The sequence below is a fragment of the Anopheles aquasalis genome, chromosome 2 (genome assembly GCF_943734665.1).
Source record: "Anopheles aquasalis chromosome 2, idAnoAquaMG_Q_19, whole genome shotgun sequence".
NCBI lineage: Eukaryota > Metazoa > Arthropoda > Insecta > Diptera > Culicidae > Anopheles > Anopheles aquasalis.
Genome location: NC_064877.1, coordinates 14,395,712 through 14,407,500, shown reverse-complemented (window position 1 = coordinate 14,407,500; position 11,789 = coordinate 14,395,712). Strand labels below are relative to the sequence as shown.

General features: G+C 51.6%; 5 protein-coding genes and 1 long non-coding RNA gene across 6 annotated transcripts in view; 3 read left to right on the top strand and 3 right to left on the bottom strand.

Moving 5' to 3' along the window:
• LOC126569216 (COMM domain-containing protein 2) overlaps positions 1-176 on the top strand; it is a 941-nt gene extending 765 nt beyond the window's left edge. The window contains exon 3 of the mRNA XM_050226157.1: positions 1-176. This exon is cut by the window's left edge and continues 374 nt beyond it. Coding sequence (XP_050082114.1) covers positions 1-171 — 171 coding nt within the window. The 3' untranslated portion in view covers positions 172-176.
• A 16-nt stretch (positions 177-192) lies between these two features.
• LOC126569214 (28S ribosomal protein S18a, mitochondrial) lies at positions 193-852 on the bottom strand. Its single transcript, XM_050226156.1, has 2 exons — positions 697-852; positions 193-632 (listed from the first exon to the last, which is right to left on the bottom strand). Exons 1-2 carry the CDS (start codon positions 839-841, stop codon positions 247-249), a joined length of 531 nt encoding a protein of 176 aa, XP_050082113.1. The 5' UTR covers positions 842-852; the 3' UTR covers positions 193-246.
• On the top strand, positions 840-2,106 carry LOC126569209 (MYG1 exonuclease). The gene has a single exon (XM_050226151.1). It carries the CDS (start codon positions 840-842, stop codon positions 2,055-2,057), a length of 1,218 nt encoding a protein of 405 aa, XP_050082108.1. The 3' UTR covers positions 2,058-2,106.
• Positions 2,075-3,656, bottom strand: LOC126569208 (pseudouridylate synthase 1 homolog). The gene is made up of 2 exons (XM_050226150.1): positions 3,036-3,656; positions 2,075-2,971 (listed from the first exon to the last, which is right to left on the bottom strand). The coding sequence occupies exons 1-2, from the start codon at positions 3,583-3,585 to the stop codon at positions 2,172-2,174; spliced, it is 1,350 nt and encodes a 449-aa protein (XP_050082107.1). The 5' UTR covers positions 3,586-3,656; the 3' UTR covers positions 2,075-2,171.
• Positions 3,657-4,633: 977 nt separating this feature from the next.
• Positions 4,634-11,789, top strand: part of LOC126570208 (regulator of G-protein signaling loco) — a 39,496-nt gene continuing 32,340 nt past the window's right edge. Inside the window, exon 1 of the mRNA XM_050227791.1 lies at positions 4,634-8,026. Within this exon, the coding sequence (XP_050083748.1) occupies positions 4,793-8,026 (3,234 nt within the window). The 5' untranslated portion in view covers positions 4,634-4,792. The remainder of the gene's footprint in view (positions 8,027-11,789) is intronic.
• Positions 8,144-9,385, bottom strand: LOC126570211 (uncharacterized). Its single transcript, XR_007607827.1, has 3 exons — positions 9,287-9,385; positions 8,943-9,219; positions 8,144-8,877 (listed from the first exon to the last, which is right to left on the bottom strand). It is a non-coding gene; the product is annotated as an uncharacterized LOC126570211 (long non-coding RNA).

Here is an 11,789-nt window from a genome sequence, read left to right as displayed (position 1 = left end):
GTTACGGAGGAGGAGCACACAAATGAACAAAAGGCCCCGGTTACCCGTAGGCAAGTGTTGGCTGAAACGAATCCGGTTATGCTACAGTACATGATACAGGTGTTGGAGAAGGCACTTATCGAGGCACGGACACGTCGCGTGCGAAACTATGTAAAACCATCGCATGGTTGAACGCTAAAGAAGAATTCCATTTTTATCTCCTAAAACAACATACGTACGAATCTAATTTATTGTTTGTCCGCTCGCCTAGCACTTGATCGTGTCTTCGTCGAAGTATTTGTTGTACTTCTTCCATTGGTACCGTTTCTTGGGGTCCTTTTTGCTCGATGCCGGGTTCAAATTCGGCATGAGGCCGGCCTTCTGTGCCATGGTGACCATCGCCCCGATACGCCGCTGCTGCCGCTTACATAATCCGGTCACTCGCCGCGGTAGCATGCAGCCATCCGAGCGCAAGTACTGGCTAAGGATGAGTACATCGGTGTGCTTGATGTCTAATCCAAGTGTGCACTGCGGGCAGAACTTGGCACCACATTCACGTGCCTCCAATAGCTGCGGTACGAGCGTGTCCTGGCGCGGTGACGGTACGTACTCTCCCTTCACCACCAGCGTGTCATTTACCTTCACCTCCTTGACTGCGGGAAGGACGAGAAAAGCATAAAAACAGCGTATTTCGCTGATGCGGTGATAAGTACTTACTCTCTTTTAATTTATTTATCGATGATAATGAAAAACTCCGCAGAACGGTGGGTGCCGCCTTGGTAATTATCGAATATTTCGTCCAAAGCGAGAGGGCCATTTTCCGGATTTTGTGTTTTGGTTCGCTCGGAACTGTCAGTGACATGTGTGGAAACGTCAACGAAATGTTTACACGTTGGCGGCTTGTTCTGCCGGTTTTCCCTCGCCTTTCTGCAGTTCCATTTTCCCGTGAATATTGCTGTTTGTTTGGCAAAGTGCACAGTAAACACCGAGAAATCAGATACGCAAACCATTCCCGCACCATCATGAGCAGCGAAGAGGCTAAACGGTTCAAGGACGATCTGCCGGAAGCACGTCTAAAGATCGGTACCCACAATGGGATTTTCCACTGCGATGAGTTGCTGGCGTGTTTTATGCTGCAGCAGCTGCCGCAATATGCGACGGCCCAGATCGTACGTTCGCGGGATAATAAGGTGCTGGACGAGTGCGACATCGTGGTGGATGTGGGCGGAACGTTCGATCGATCGCGCCATCGCTACGATCACCATCAGGGAACGTTCAACGAAACGCTCAACAGTCTACGACCGGAGCTGAACTCACCGTGGAACATTCGTCTCAGTTCGGCCGGACTGGTGTACACGTACTTCGGTGAAGAGGTGATCCGGGAGGTGGTCAAGAGGAAGCTACGGGTTGAACTGGATGCCGATTGCTTGCGTGCCGTCTACCGGAAGGTGTACGATGGAATGATCTGTGAAATCGATGCCATCGACAACGGTGTGCCGATGTTCGAGGGAGGCGAACCACAGTACAACATAACGTCCCATCTGAGTGCCCGGGCGGGCAAGTATAATCCCGTCTGGAACGAACCGGAACCACCGCCGGAAGATATGGAGCGTTTCGAGCGAGCCAAAGCTTACGTTGGGCAGGAGTTTGAAGACAAGGTGCTGTACTACGTGAAGAGCTGGTGGCCTGCACGTGACATAGTTCGGCGAGCTCTCGCCAACCGCTCAAGTATTCACGAATCGGGCGCTATTCTGGAGCTAGATCAATTCTGTCCATGGAAGGAGCACCTGTATGAACTGGAGAAAGAACTCGACGTCGTTGGGCAGGCAAAGTACGTCATCTACTTCAACAAGGCAAACGATTGGCGCATCATCTGTGTACCTTTACAGTCGGCCAGTTTTGTTTGTCGCAAGTTTCTGGCCAAACCGTGGCGCGGGGTACGCGATGATCAACTCGTAACGGTATCTGGTATTGAAGGGGCCACGTTTTGTCACCAAACGGGCTTTATCGGAGGTAATTTGACGCGTGAAGGAGCTCTTCGGATGGCGATCGCGAGTTTAGAAGCAACGGAAGAGTAATGGAAGATCAAACGATATAGATGAATAAAAAGAAACCTCACTCTTGTAATAGTACTGCGTCTATTGTCGAAAAACTTTATCGCACCATTCACCTAAACGGCGAGGCCATTGGTGTTATTCATCTCCATCATCATCGTCTTCACTCGGTTTACGCTTTTTCCACTCGCTTGGTTCGTTCTCGTCTCGCGGCTCATAGCTGTGAAGGGGCAGCTTCTCCAGCCACTCCAACATAGAACCGGTCTTGAGTTCCGTTTCGACGATCGTGGAAGCAATGTGCTGCTTGAAGAACTCCTCTATCTGTGACTCTTCCTTCTCAAAGTCCAACATTTCATGACACCCGTCCTCGCCGTACCGTTTGTTGTACTTATCGTAGTGAATACGACTCAGCACCAGCCCTAGGCCCGGGGCCGTCGGAATACCATAGCGTTCCTGGCCGAACGCCTTCTCGATAATGTCGGCCTCGCTAAGCCCTCGGACGACGGCCAGTGTTAGACCGACCATCTTACGGATTTGATGAAGCATAAAGCTTTGCCCCTTGATGCGAATGGTCGCGAACTCAGCTGTGGTACCGTCGGGAACGAAAGGCGTGCCACATTCGAACTGCATGATGTAGCGCTTAACCGATGGATCGATGAACTCCTTGCGGCTGGTGAAATTATGAAAGTTCTTCGTACCGAGGTACATCGCTAGAACCTCGTTCACACGCTGTAACCGTTCGGCCGGTGCACGATACGTAAGTATATCGAGATCCTTCTCATCGTTTGTAGCGAATGCTATAGTCGGCAGTGTGTAGGTGTAGGTTCGAGCATCACAGTTCGTCTTGGAATTGAACCCCTTCGTTACGCGTTTGACCGCGTACACTCGAATCTGTGGTGGCAATTCGGCATTCAGTGCCGCAACGTCCAGATTATCGGCTGCAATCGTACAACGAAAATACTGGTTAGTGCTTCGAATCTTCGACTTCCATGCTTTACTTACGTAGTTTTATCGAAACGACCTGCACGGCCGCCGATACACCCTTATCCGTTCGGGCAGCTCGTTGGAACTGGATCTGTTGCGGTTGACGGAAGCCCTCGTCGTTGATCCACTCCTGTTTCAGCATCGCCCGCAAAAGATCCTCCTCGATCGTCCGTGTACCCGGGTTTCGCTGCATACCGAAATAGTCCACACCGGAGTACCCGAGCAGGATCACACTCTTGCGACGCTTCACACGTGAAGCTGGATCGAAGTTTTTCACCGCTTCCGGATCATCCGGTGGATCTTCCCACTTTCTCCGCTTAACTGCCCCATTGTAGCGTTGCTCGACGCCCCGTTTTACCTTGTGCGCTTCCATCCGGCGGGCGGATTCCTCCTTTTTATCGGCCAACTTTGCCTCCACGGCTGCAGCTAGCGCAGCAACAAACTTTTTGCTTACGCTATCATCCAACGCCGGTTTCGCGGTAGAGTACAGTTTAGGAGCCTTCCGGCGCACCAATGAAATGAGAGGAGATTCTATGGATACTACAGCACGTCGGAAAAGTGCCAACATTTAAGTAAATCCACGCACGGGCACCGCTTTTCCTGGATTTTCCTACTTTTCCGGTTTGTTTACAAAATGCACATGCGGTCGAGCAGCAGCTCAAAAATGTGCCCATGTAGCGGTTCAAAAATGACGCCACAAAAACGGGTTCGTTTCAAACGTAAACATTGGCATCAAATCTCTTGATTTTGCGATCGCGCTTCGGTTTCTCGGTTCTGCAGAATGCGTTATTAAAATAAGGACATGAAAGTGAACGTATATTTAAAAGCAAAGTTATAGTTTTGGATGCTGCGAGAAGTTTGTTGCCCGTGAAGTGCGGTGGCGTCGCCCAAAAAGGTCCGAGGTAAAAAAGGGAAAACCAAGCTAGCGGACCAGCCTCAGCGGAGTTAATAAGCGAGAGAGAGAGAGAGAGTTTGCGCATCCGCTCCAAGAAGCGCGAGCAGCAAGATCGCCACCCGCTGTCCGTTTCGAGGCTCGCGCTTCGATAATTGACAGCAGCTTTCTCGCGGAGTGCAGCATCCAGCCCAGAAGAGGTGAAGAAACGAAGCGAAAAACATTTTGACCATAATCCCAGCGCAGCCAGTGGATTTTGGGTTACCAACGTTAGGTGCTACGTGCGTGTCGTTCAACTTTCTACACGAAAAGCCCACCGCGCGTGTGCGTGGCCGATTCTCTTTGCTGGCCGTGCCGTGATTGTGTTTTTGTCTGCGCGAGATTCTGCGTGAAGCCAGCGGCGGGAGGACGCGTGCGGATGGAGCAGTGCGTGGTGGTTTAAATGGCAAGAGCCCCGTTTGCTCGGCTGCGCAGGAATGCAGACACCTCTCTCTCGCTCTCTGTGCTCTGCTTCTGGTGTACATTATCTGAAGAAAAATGTCAATATGGGTATGTCCCAGCATCATCATGCGAGATGATCGCGCGTCCGGATCGTGTTAGTGATTTATGTCGAGTGTTTTAGGGACCCCTGCAGAAGCCTTTAACCTTCTGCTGAACAACGGTGAGAATGAACGGCCAAAAATCGCAGCGAAAAACGGGATTGCGTGAAGAACTGACTCGTACAGAAAAACGATTGTCCATCCGGTGGTGGCGTTACGTATTGCCTGCAGAAAAAGTCTCCAGCGCGTCACAAGCATAGCCGTTAGACGAGATTGTGTAAGATAGTTGAGGTTTTGCTGTCCGATTTTAGGTCCTCTCCTGACGAAGATCGAAGGAGCCAAACATGCATGCAGCAGCGGGCAGTGGAGGTGGTGGTAGTACGGTGGCTGGTGGTAGTGCTGCCACGGGAGGCGGAGGTGCCCATCGAAGGCGCAAGAAACGATCGAACTATGGAATCCGGTCGGTGGAGGTGAACCGCGGTACGAACGGGTTCGGATTCACCATTTCCGGCCAGCAACCTTGCATCCTGTCCTGCATCGTGGCCGGTTCTCCGGCCGATCTGGCCGGCCTGCGGGCTGGCGATTTTCTCATCTCCGTCAATGGTATGAACGTGTCGAAGTTACCGCACGAATCGGTCGTACAGCTGATTGGCGGTACACACGGAACAATACGGATGGCGATCGCCGAGAACTACTACTCGGACAGCTCGGACGAAGACATCATGTTTCACGGGGCGCAACAGCAGCAGCAGCATCGCGCACGTCCAAAGTATCCTCATAAAGCAAAGTTCTCCCGTGCCACGGCCGCTAACGGTGCGTTGACTGGCAACGGTTCAGGAGCAAATAATGGCCAGCAATCCACCAACGATCGATCGACGGCGGTTGCTTGTGTTGGTTCACCGATCAAAGCGTTGTCTTCGCCACCGCCACCACTAGCCCATCATCATCATCATCACCACCAACAGCAGCAGCAGCAGCAAGAGCAGCCGCTGCAACAGCACGGTGAAAGTGGTGATGATTGCCTTCACGAAACGGCAACATCGGCGACGGCCTACAACGTCATCCATAGCCCGAACGCTAGCAGTAGCTGTGATATTTCGAACGTTAGCGCGATGGTACGCTCGGTGCAGCTTGGCGAGGAATCTCCACTGCTGGCCATCCAAGGTGCTGCCCGAGGAACTGGGACAAGTGTTGGAGCCGGACAATCGGAAGAATCACTCGAATACCAGGCCGTAGTGGGGTACCTGGGAACGATCGAGATGCCGAAACAGATTGCAACAAGCTCCAAGCTGCAGACGGTGCGCAGTTGCATACGGAAGATGCGCCAAGAGAAGCGCAATCCTACGACAGTCCTGATGACAATACTGCCCTCCTGCCTGAATCTGACCAACACCAGTAACAATCTGATCGCCAAGTATGCGTCGGCGCGGCTCAGCTACGTGAGCAGTAGTAGCGAGAGTGACAACAAGTACTTCGGGCTGGTCACGTCAGCTATCTACGCCGATGGGCTAATGTGTGAGAGCAGCGACGTTCTGTCGCACCGGAAGGATGTGGTCATCTCTAACAGCTGCCACGTATTCGTGATCGATGCCAAGCTAGTCGAGCACGAGCTGCACCTGGAGAAGGCGGCCCTGTTCGGGATCGTCTGCACCAAGGATCCGATCACGAACCTGTGCCTCGAGTTTCCCTCCAACTCGGAATACGTGGTCAACCTGATACGCAGCATGTACAGTCTGAAGTCACTGATGAAGGTCGATGCGGCCGGTGTAGGAGGAAGGCCTCCCGTAGCCCGTAGTCTCAATCTGGATGGATCAAATGCGAATGGTCCTTCAGCCGCCGGTGGTCGTTATCCCCGTAACCGTTCGGCGGATCCTCGGCTTAACGCACGGGTAGCAGACGATCCTCACGATGCGTTGGCCGCAAGCTCGCCGCAGCCGAGCAATCACAGCGAAATCACGACTACATCAAGCAACTCGGATTCGGGCATCGGATTCCACAACGATTGCCGCAACATCTCCGATCGCATCCTGTTGGTAGACTTTCCCGGAATGCTTGGGCCGCAGCAGCAACGGTTGCTTCAGCAGCAGCAGATAGCCAACGTGCGGGCTCACTACCGCAAATCGCATCCATTTTTGCGACCCGCCGGTATTATTAACGAAATTCCTCCAAAGCTGGATCCGATTCGTAACATACGCAGCATGACGGGAAGTGGATTAGCTGGACCTTCGGGAGTGCAGCTGCAGGATCATCTAGGTGCGTCGACCAGCAGCGGTTCACGTTTGCAGATCGTCCATGGCAAATCCAAATCGGCTGACTACAGCTTTCCGTCCACATCGTCGGCCAGCTTCGTGGACCGCCTTACTGTTCGGGCACGGCCTGATCCGAAGGCGTTCGTATCCGATAGATCCCCTTCTAAGGAGAACGCTTTGAACTGCCTCCACGCGCATGACGATCCAGTGGTGGGTTCGGATGGAGAGGAAGCACAAAGTGGTCCAGACCCGTGGACCGAGGGACACACACTGGACGAGCAGGGTAATGTGGTGCAGGAACGTGCCATCGATGTGCGCCCGATGGCGGATCTGTTTCGTGATCTTGAGCGCTACAACACGGATAACGTGAAGAACAGTCTCCTCGCATCGGCACGCTCCTGTGACGATATGATTCTTTCGCTGGGAAAGGAAGCATCCTCTGGTTCACCACCGGCCGATGGTGGTGGCGAGGGTTTGGCAGATTTCATGCTCGACGCTGAAGCTTACGAGCGGCTCAAGATAAAGCTATCGATCGATGATCTTACGCTGGTGACGGGAACATCGGAACGATTCAATGCTGACGACCGGGAAATCGGCACCGGAAATGCCCACGATAGAACCGCATCCAGTGGTTCGGTTACGACCAATGGTGGTGCACAAACTCAATCATCGCATCAACACGTCTTCCTGCAACCCCTAAAACCGGTAAAACGTTCCAAGAAAGCCTGCACTACGCACACATCGAAAGCATCGACCGGACGGATGGCGGCCCTGCATGGCCACAGTACGACAGACGAGAACTCTTCGTCCAACCGCTCCTCAGCGCACGGTGGTGTGGTGGCCCGGGTCGGTGACAAACTCGCGGCGTACAAACTGAGTCCTAAGGTGTTTGGATTGCCACGACCGTTCTCGGTAAGCTTCGAGAACATCTCCACCCTTTCCCAGGACGGTAAGGGTGCCGGAACGCATCGGATGGACGATGGTGGTAATGGTGGTCTTGTTGGCGGTGCAGGAGGAGAAGGAGGAGCAGAACGGAACGCGGGTAGCCGCAAAGGTGGTTCACACAAATCTGGTAACGGAACACCCGGACGAGCGAGTCGATCAGCTAAGCGTCTCAGCGGTGGTTTCTCAGCTATCTGGGGCAGTCTGCAAGAGCTGCGCACCGGCGCCTTCACAAGTAAGGGTGATGATCGAGCGCGGCAACACGACGAGTCCCAGACCGGTGGTTCCAGTGGTCCGACACCGAAGCAGAAGGATCGGGAGCGGCGTCTAAGTGGCATGAAAATCCTGGAGGCAACCTACAGCGAACCGGATCTGCGTTTTGATGAGGTAAGTGACACCAGACCCAATGTTTGATAATTATTACGGTTTCTTTAAAATTTTAATGGTAAAGAAGATTTGTATTTAATGAATGCGGATGTATCTGACCACGTTTGTTTCACGAGATTGAGTTTTTACGGAGTGCATCAGTCTACAGATACAGTCAAGGACCAAAAACAATGGGCACGCTCTGGATAAAACTTTTGGGTCCTGCGGTGACATAACCACTGGTTGGATTTAATGTGCATTGCGTACACCCGAGCACTCCACCGAAACATTGGTTCATGCATCACGAAATAGAGTGGACGTACGATTGTCGTGGCCGTTACTTCGTGACTACTCTGTCGGTCATGATCGTTCGTTTGCTCCCCCGCTAGCTCGCCCGCTAGTTATAACGTTCGTAATGAGTAGGAGCACCCCAGCTGCTACCAGTCGGAGGCGGAGGCCTAATTGTGGCCCATTTCGGTGGCGCGCTGGTTAACGATGCGAGGGACCGGACGAACAGCAGCTTCCTCCTGCGTCTGGGATGATCTGTCTGTGGGTCTATTAGGTGGCGTATCGGTGATGACGCCGATGACAAGACGTCCGAGCAAGACGTCGTCAGTAACGAACAATTCACGGAACGTGCGCTACGCGTCAGCTACTCAGCGCCTCGCCGTCCGCATTCCGGGGTGTTAGTCAGTTCAGATTATTGAAGCAACTTGCAACCACTTGCAAGAAGCATGTAGTGTTGTTTGGCAGTTCCGTTCGCAGTCAAATTTGGCTCGTCGCGCATTCCCGAGCGATGGTTGTGTTGATCTTCAATCCGTCGTACTCAATTTCATCTCACTCCCTGGGTAATGCCATAGGGTGCCCGTTAGCTTGGGAAGGAAATTGAAATTGATTGAGTTAAAAGTTTAATTGATGCCAATTGAGTGCTATTAACCGGAAAGGAGGTTCGCGTTGGACCGGTAGGTGTGCCGAAATCATCACCATTACGCTGCTGCTGCTGCTGCTGCTCTCGATCTATTGCCGGTCACCTCGATGGCCACTTGGGTGAGCTGATTTGCCAATATGAAGCCTCGGTCCGGCTCTCACAGTAAAGATCACGTACATACGGTCGTAGATTGATCGACGTGATGCATTCGCTATCAGAGATGGAACTGTTAATCCATCCAAATGGCAAGTAGTGAGTGTTGTAGATGCATATCTAGTGGTGTGTTCTATTGGAAAAGTGCAATCTAGAATCAATGATGTTTCGCTGTTTGTTAGCCAGTCCCGGGAACCTACCTCAATGCACATCGAGAGCATATCCAGATCTTGACCGGTCACCAATTGAACCGATGGTTACAACGTTAGCGCCTTAGAACGAATTGAATTCAATCAATGCTACAAGCAAATGATAAATACTCGCTCGTCGCAAGCGAGCGTAGCGAGTCGGGCATAGGTTCCATTCCTTTCTCTGCTCTTATCAGATAAGACAGTTTTCAAGTTGTCCCCGAGTGCGTTAGGTGTGCCACCGTGAGTATGTGTTGCCTTCCGTAGGTGGTGATGGTGGATGGTGTGACGCCGTTATCGTTGATTGATGATAGAGACGAGGGTTCGTCATCGTGCGTCTTGGAATCAGTAGAGGCACCGATGCTTGGTGCAACCTGCGTCAATTCAAATCACAACCTAGTCGCTGTGCGCCTCGTGCGAACCAGTCGTGCGTTCAATATTCGTAGTGTCCGGTGGTAGTGAATTCCCTTTTGCGTAATTTTAGTATCGGAATTTAGTTCTTTGTGAATGTTAAGGGGTGTGCGTTGTGCGCTGACCGCTCGAGTTCTCAACAAGTAGGGCTTATCACAACAACGAGCTCATGGTGATTGGTGATGAAGGGGCTGCTGGTGTGTGGCTACAACACGACAGAGTCGTCATCGGTAAGAACCGTTTACTTTTTTGCGAGATGGGATGACTTTTCCTATCGGATCTCCTATTAGTCATCCGTCGGCGAAGTGAGGGAGACACGGGCGAGATGCAACTTCAGTGTCACCAGCATTGTGTATCAGTTGTGTGCAGGGAGTAGACTATAATTGGCATAGAAAATGGCACGATCTTGAATGAATCACCAGTTCCATTGATGTAGAAACAAACAGGGGCAACTGCATCATCAGCTCTCTCTTCGTTCCGGCTAGCGGAGACCTTCAGAAACTGAAAGCAGGAACTGATAGGAGATTGTGCAATGATTTGTTGAAAAAAATGTAGATCACGTATAACGAGCGTTCATGTTGCCGGGGTCGTGATGTGTGATGTAGGTTTATATTGCTCCCCCAGGGATGCGCAGAGGGTTGTTTCGTAGTTCGATGCAAACAAACGTCCCGTTGACTCGTTTCTAATCTTATCTCATTGCTTTCTCTTTACAGGTGAGTCTGTGAATTCCGGGGAAACAATTGTTATTTAGGGCAGAATGTAAGGTAGGAACGGACAGCATGTGCCATGCGTCCAGTGATCGGTGGTGGTTGTGGTGTGTGTGCTGTGCGTCTCCTGTAAGTATGACGAAGGGAAACATTCCTTTGACCTTTCATCGATCTTCTAATCGTAAAAGAAACGAACGTGCCTGGCACGTGCACCGATCAGCCGGCTGTGGCACGTGTGCTGGTTCCATCGAATTGATCATTCGACCTATTTGAAAAGGAACACGAAAACCGGTGCACACAAAGCAAGGACCTGCTGTTCCGACCGGTGGACGGGTAGAGCATGTGCTGTGTGCGTCTAACCAACGGCCATCCTCTATCACCTGTTCTTTGATTCGGCTTCAAGGAGCAGAAAGGAGCATCTTGAGTCACTCAATCAACACGCTACCACCGGAACTTTGTTCACTGCTTTCGATGGCCAGCCTCGTGATGTTCTCTTGCAGGGGGCGGCCCCTATCTGCTACGTCCGTCGAGGGACAGCGTTTCTTTTGAACCCCTCGTTTCATTGCGTTCAACACATTTGTTGTGCTGTTCCATTGTGGGGGTCCCCTCGTACCATTGGTGCGGTTGTTCCTGCAAACGATCGCTCAGCAACCCCTAGCACCGTGCACACTCTTGCGATGTAATCTTATGAATTTCGTTTTCAACGTTCTTGGCTGGGGTCGAACTGCACGCATTTACTGCATCCAGTGTCCATCCGGTGGTGGGAATAGGGGGTAGAATTTGTTTTTTTTTGTTTGGTGTTTGTCGGTCCTCTCGCAGAGGTCTGTCCCCTTTTTACGATTTTATAATTTCTCCTGATCCCCTATCGCTAGAGGTCAGCTGTTCAACGGGCGTAACTAAAGTGCAGGGCTTTTGCCCGTTTTCCGTTTATCTTACGGGTAAGGGAACGGACATCGCTGGACATAATGGGACCTTATAGGCAGTGTGCGTGCGTGTGAGTCTTCGCATAATTTATCGAAATACATTTCTAACATAAAGTTTGCACATGTACCATCCGCTAACCGTGTACGTGTACTTAAATTCGTTGATGAGACGATCATGCATTCCATACCCCTTCCGTTCGTGTTCGGGTATCGTTATTGATCCTTTTAGTTTGTTAAGTTTTCGTTTCGTTTATGTTTGGGCATTCCTGCCTAGTCGGTTTAGCATGCTTTGAACCGTTATGCTCGGCAGGTACTGTAACCTGTTTGCAAAGTTTTAATTTCCAAACACTAAATCTCCTACATGATCCTGGACTGTGGTTGGATTGGATCTACCGGAGGGGTAAAAGGATTTAAGATGCTCCGTTGACACAGCCACAGGTATCAACCTGATCCTCTCTGCCGACCAGCGTTCAT

Bases quoted from the DNA above. Each gene is read 5' to 3' on its own strand.
- LOC126569214 (XM_050226156.1), bottom strand. From the start codon at position 841: ATGTCACTGACAGTTCCGAGCGAACCAAAACACAAAATCCGGAAAATG. The intron at 633-696 runs GTAAGTACTTAT...TCCTTCCCGCAG, and splicing joins GATAAATAAATTAAAAGAGA to TCAAGGAGGTGAAGGTAAAT.
- LOC126569209 (XM_050226151.1), top strand. From the start codon at position 840: ATGTGTGGAAACGTCAACGAAATGTTTACACGTTGGCGGCTTGTTCTG.
- LOC126569208 (XM_050226150.1), bottom strand. From the start codon at position 3,585: ATGTTGGCACTTTTCCGACGTGCTGTAGTATCCATAGAATCTCCTCTC. The intron at 2,972-3,035 runs GTAAGTAAAGCA...GTACGATTGCAG, and splicing joins GGTCGTTTCGATAAAACTAC to CCGATAATCTGGACGTTGCG.